The 5904-nt window shown below is 59.1% G+C and overlaps 1 protein-coding gene across 3 annotated transcripts in view; it reads left to right on the top strand.

Moving 5' to 3' along the window:
- Window positions 1–5904, top strand: part of CUEDC1 (CUE domain containing 1) — a 78910-nt gene that overhangs the window by 68653 nt on the left and 4353 nt on the right. For all 3 annotated transcript variants that reach the window (XM_040640883.1, XM_040640885.1, XM_040640884.1), the window contains 4 exons: window positions 601–727; window positions 1465–1657; window positions 3193–3282; window positions 5139–5210. In XM_040640883.1, the coding sequence (XP_040496817.1) occupies window positions 601–727; window positions 1465–1657; window positions 3193–3282; window positions 5139–5210 (482 nt within the window). The remainder of the gene's footprint in view (window positions 1–600; window positions 728–1464; window positions 1658–3192; window positions 3283–5138; window positions 5211–5904) is intronic.

Raw genomic sequence — 5904 nt, 5'->3', positions numbered from 1 at the left:
CGCTCTTTCCCTGGGGAAGCTCAGTCCCAGAGGGGAGCAGGGTCTTGCCCAGGACCACCCTGCGGGCTGTGACTAAGCCAGAACTCGAGCCTGGATCTGCTCTACTCTGTTGGGGTCCCACCATCTCCTTGTCCCCCCAACCCCAGCAAACCAGCATTCGGGCTGGCTGGGCTTGGCCTCTTCTGGGTGTGGTCATGGGGAGCACACCTGTTCCTCTATGCTGGCTACTAGGGACATGCCTGCTGTCTTTAGAGGACATTCCTAAGCATCTACATGTAAACCCATGACACCCAGGCTGCCGAGAAGCTGTGCCATGAACACTGAGGGCCCTAGGCCTAGAGACCTTGAGGGCACAGGGTAGCTGGAGAGCAGTGACTGTGTGGAGCAGAAGGAGCCAGGCCCTGGGGCCAGAGACTGAGGCTAGCAGAGGCCTGATTGGGAAGATGAGATAGAGCACCGGGCCCTTGCCTGGAGGCTGTGGAGGCCATGGGAAGCTTCAGAGCAGAAGTGCCATTTGGAGCAGGATCATGGTGTGATGGGCCAGGACACCTGTGTTTGGGCCTGACTGTTCCCTCTTCGTTGTCATCTCTCACTCTCCAGCATCGATGTGCTGGGCTCTGGACCCGCCTCCAGCCAGAGGCGCTATCGGAACTGGAACCCACCCCTGCTGGGCAACCTCCCCGAGGACTTTCTCCGCATCCTGCCTCAGCAGCTGGGCAGCATACAGGTAATGGGGGAGGCCCCCCAACTGCCCGCGCGGCGTCTCTGCTTGACCCCCGTTTGTGCCAGCCTGTTTTACTTCCCGATGTTTAAGCCCGGGCTGAGCTCTTTCTGTTGCCCTGGGTTCGCAGGGAAAGAATGCTGAGTCGAAAGCCTCGTTTCCTGTCTGGGCCTGGAGGTTTCCTGTTCCACCCAGGGAAGGTGACAGCCCTGAGGAGTCTGTGGCTACAGCCATGATCATCCCAGGCTGGAGGGAGGTGGGCAGGGGGGGCAGCCAATGGCAGAGGGTCCGGGCACCTCTCTGCCCTCCTGTGGGATAGGGCCAGGGGCAGCTTCTCCCCCTGATGTGGGCATGGTCTGAGGGGCCCTTGCAGGAGGGGGGTCTCCCCCTGAGACAGCTAGCTAGGCCAGGGAGAGTTTTGAGTTTGGGCAGCCATGTGGAGTTAGCCAAATTATTGAGTGGCTTGCAGATCCCTCTTCAGGACTGTGCAGACTGTAGATGAGGGCTGGGGTGGTCCGAGGGAGAGGAAACATTGTTTTTAAGCCCTTGCTGCTGCGCCAGCAGAGAGGGCTGTGGCGCGCTGATTGGATTTGGCTGCCCACTAGAGCCCGATAGCAGGTGCAGGCCCCAGGGCGTGGCTGGAGGATCCTGGGAAAGGACACGTGTGCACCAGATATGCATGGATGTCTGTGCAGTACGTGCCTTGGTGAGCAGCCATTCAACGCGCTTGCTCCCCTCCTCAGGGTAACCCCGGGGGCTCCAAGCCCAGGAGCGGAGAGGGAGGCCTGCCCCCTGTGGCTGGGCCCGGGACCCGGGACCAGGAGAACCGCTGGAAGCAGTACCTGGAAGACGAGAGGATTGCGCTCTTCCTGCAGAACGAGGAGTTCATGAAGGAGCTGCAGCGCAACCGGGACTTCCTCCTGGCCCTGGAGAGAGGTGGTGCCCCGGGTGGGGGCGCTGTGGCCACTCCTCTGTGGCTGGGGAAAGGAGCCGGAGTCGGCTTCAGCCTTGGGGCTCAGAGGAGGCACTGAGCTAGAGGCCACGGGGGCCTCAGTCCTGTTGATACACGGCCCCCACCAAATTATCCTGTGGGAATCCCAGAATTCTGCCAACAGGGACACGAGTCACCAGCCAACTCTTCTCCCTCCCCTGGGACTCAGAGGAAGACACGTGGGCCTTCGTAGGCCCTCCCTCCTTTGCCCCTGCCCCTGCACATCTCCTGTGTGCCAGGCACTGACCTTGGCATGACATGTCTGGAGCTGGGTCTGTGGGTGCCCCCCTGAGCAGAGGCTGTCAGAGCAGGGGCTCAAGTTTTCTGGCAGTTTGGGTTGTCCTTGGCTGGGGACCTTACTCCCCAGCCTGGCTGCCTTTCCCCTTCAGGGTGGGGGTGTGTTTGGGGTGGGATACAGTGAGGGGCCTGTGGGAGGCCTGTTTTGTGAGGGTCCCAGTGGGAGTGTGTACATGTGTGCATGTGACTGACAGCGTGTCGTTGGGGAAGAATAAGGTGTGTAGGGAGAAGGCTGGCCCCACCTCCGCAACGCAGGTGCTGGGGGTCTCAGGGTCTGGCCTGGCCTTTCCTTTCCTTTCCTTTTATTTTATTTATTTATTTGATGGGGGCGGGGGCTTGAGCAGGAGCAGGGGGGAGGGGCAGAGGGAGAGGGGGGAGGGGCAGAGGAAGAGGGAGAAGGAGAAGCAGACTCCCCGATGAGCAGGGAACCGGACAGGGGGCTCTAGCCCAGAACCCTGAGATCATGACCGGAACCGAAGGCAGACACTTCACCAACTGAGCCACCCAGGTGCCCCTTATTTTATTTTATTTTTTTAAGATTTATTTATTTGATGGGGCGCCTAGGTGGCTCAGTCGTTAAGAGTCTGCCTTCGTCTCAGGGCGTGATCCCGGAGTTCTGGGATCGAGCCCCACATCAGGCTCCTCTGCTGGGAGCCTGCTTCTTCCTCTCCCACTCCCCCTGCTTGTGCTCCCTCTCCTGCTGGCTGTCTCTCTCTGTCAAATAAATAAATAAAATCTTAAAAAAAAAAGATTTATTTATTTGAGAGAGAGAGTGCAGGGGGAGGAACAAAGGGAGAGAGAGAATTCCAAGCAGACTCCCCACCAAGCATGGAGCCAGGACGTGGGGCTCGATCCCACAACCCCGAGATCATGACCAGAGTAGAAAGAGTCAGATGCTGAACTGACTGAGCCACCCAGGCGCCCCAGGGCCTTTCCTTTTCAATGAAGGGTTGGACCGTGTGATCTCTCAGGGTCCCTCTAATTGTGCTGTTGCAGGTGCTTGTCAGGGCCGTAGTTTCTACGGCACAGCTGGTTCTTGGAGAGCCGGTAGACAAGCGTGCACGTATTTTGTGTGTGTTGTGTGAGATCGGGGGGCTCAGCCTCCAACGGCCTCCTGCATGTCAGCCCAGGGTGCCACTGGGAGAGAGCTCACTGTCCTGACAGGAATGTGGTCCTTTTCCAGATCGTTTGAAATACGAGTCCCAGAAATCCAAATCCAGCAGCAGCAGCGTGGCTGTGGGAAATGACTTTGGCTTTCCTACTCCTGCCCCAGGTAACCTTGCCTTCCTGGGGGAGAGGCCTGGAGGGCAGAGAGGCTCACACCCCTGTTGCGCTTTGCATATTTGGAGTTTGGGGGTAGGGTGGGGAAAGAGGCTGGAGGGGAGGGTTCTGAGCCCACCATGGGGCCCACCACCACACTCACTGCGATGTGGCCCCTCCACTTAGCAGACCTGGGTTCTTGCCAAGCCAGCAGCTCCTGGAGCCCCGGCTGGGATTGGCTAACAGGCTGGCCGAACTGGTCAGAAAGTGCCTGGAGCATGGGCAAGAAGGGGACATGCCACTGAGCAAATGTGCCATGGGCGGGGGGGTGGCTCAGGAAGGACTCAGAGACTTCCACGGCTTGATCTCTGCCCTGGGGGAGCTTATGGTCTTGTGGGGAACGCAGGAGAAGCGTCCAAGAGATGGGTAGAGCAAACCAGCAAAGCTGGGGACACACTTACTGGTGAGAGCAGCGGCTCCTGCTGAGGGAAAGGGTAGGACAGGGCTCGTTCATTCATTAGCAGAGGCTCTCTCTGCCGTGGCCAGGCCCCACCTGGGTGCTGGAGGAAGAGAATTTGGAGCTTCACGTACAAATGGTGGGAGGCAGGAGTTGCTTCAATAGAGGGCCGGGCCCCTCCAGGAGCCCTAACCCACTGAAGGAGGGCCAGGAGTGGACAGCAGGCGATTGGGCTGCACGAACAGGTGTTGAGCTGGAGCTGGGAACATGGGCAGAGAGGGCAGAAGGCCTGGGTTCCATACTGGACACCTGGACCCTGCCCACGTGTCCCTGGGGGTGCCTCGTGGCCCCTAGGCAGCAGCTGCCTCCATCCACCCATAGGCTGCCCACTGCGGAGAAAGCAGCCGCAGCAGCAGCCTTTGCCCGAAGCCGACCTTCCGTCACATGGTGGAGTGGGGTGGAGGAGCAGAAGGATGGGGAGCTCGGCTGAGCCCAGCTCCGAGAGAAAATCCCGCGGAACTGATTCATAAGCAACAGGCTCAGAGCTTAGGCCCCAGCAGATGTGCATCTGGGAGTTTTAACGACAGTCTCTCGTCCTTGATCCTGAATGAACTAATCACACCAGGGTTGCTGAGATGGAGCGTAATGACTCGCCTGGGACTTAGCCGGCAAGGTGACTTAGGATTAGCCCGAGCTGCAGGGTGGAGAGCAGGGGCTTTAGAAGGGCAGCGAGAGGCGTAACTGGGTGCTGAGTGAGCGGGGAGACTCTAGGTGGCCAGCTGGGTTTTGACTTTGGAACTAGCCCTATTCTCATTCCTACATCTAATGAGTGAGAAACTTCATGCCTGGAGGGAGTAACGGAGGGGCTGACCCAGGCAGGAAAGAGAAGGGAATCACCATGGGCAAAGGCCTGCTCTGTGCCCGCACCTCCCTTCCATTCCCGTATGAACCCTCACGCTGGGTTGGCATGCAGGCCGGTCGCCACGTGCTGGTGAATATTTTCCAGCCAGTTCGGGGTGCAGGGGAAGCCCAGTGCTTAGTGTCGGGTGACTTCCATGATGTAAATACTCCCACCACGACTGATTCCAAGCTACCAGCATGACTTCACGGAACGCGGCGTTGGTCAGAGAAGCAGAGTTGGAAGCCCGCGTGAGCTGGCCGTCCACGCGTCCAGCAGACCACACCACTGTCCCGCTTTTTACACAAAGAAGCCAGGCCGGTGGAGCAAGAAGTACTCCTCAAATCCCTAGTGTCTTTAGGGAAGAAGCCTGATCTTTTGCCACTTTCCTCAAATGGAAGGGTTGGGCCGAACCCGTGTCCTGTGGGGCCAGCCCTGACCCACTTCCCGCCGGGGGCCTTGGGCAGCCACACTCCCCCTACAGCCGGCCCTTAGAGGTGTCTCCCCCTTTCAGGAATCAGTGACGCCAATCCTGCTGTGTCTGAAGATGCCTTATTCAGGGACAAGTTGAAACACATGGGAAAATGTGAGTCCAGCCTATGCCCCCTCCCCATCTCTTCCAAGACAAGCCCTGTGGCCTCATAGGAGGGAGGGAGCCAGCAGGAGTTCTGAACACGTATTGGACTCTTGGTGAACCAAAGTGACATTTTAATCGCAGGCCGGCTCCCTCAGCCTTCCTGCCTCACTTCCCTCTGCAGCTGAGTCTGGATACAAATTAAGTTTTAAATCCTCTTGAGCCAGCTGTCTACAGAAAACTAATAATGTGCTGCACCCCCCCCCCCCCAGTATTAGAGTTCACGCCCTTTGTGGCTTGAGGGGGCTTGGCCAGGCCTGATGAGCGGGGAGGCCCGAGGGTTTGTGACCTCTTCCCACAAAGTCCTGCCAGCCAGGACGCACCTCCCCTTCCCCCTCCCCTCCCCACCACACAACCATGTGTGAATGAGGCTGCCATCCTTCCAGGCTCCATTTCAGGGAAAATCTTGGATTAGTCATGGAAATCCCAGAACCAACTCTGGAGGTGGCGAAGGGGGCGGGGGAGGCGGCGGGAAAGACAGCCAAGACGGGCTGCTGTCTGTCGCCGCTGGGGCAGGAATACCCGGATCTCGGGCTGCCTGCCTGGCCACCCCGCTCTCCGTGGTGGCCTGTGCTGCCCCTGCAGGCCGGCCCGGGATGGCAGCCTCCCTGCTGGCGGGGGGGTGGGGGGGTGGGGGGCAATCCCC

Source organism: Ursus maritimus, unplaced genomic scaffold (assembly GCF_017311325.1).
Source record: "Ursus maritimus isolate PB19 unplaced genomic scaffold, ASM1731132v1 scaffold_24, whole genome shotgun sequence".
Taxonomy (NCBI): Eukaryota; Metazoa; Chordata; class Mammalia; order Carnivora; family Ursidae; genus Ursus; species Ursus maritimus.
The sequence above is the reverse complement of the archived record's forward strand: the minus strand, read 5'-3'. Positions and strand labels throughout refer to the sequence as shown.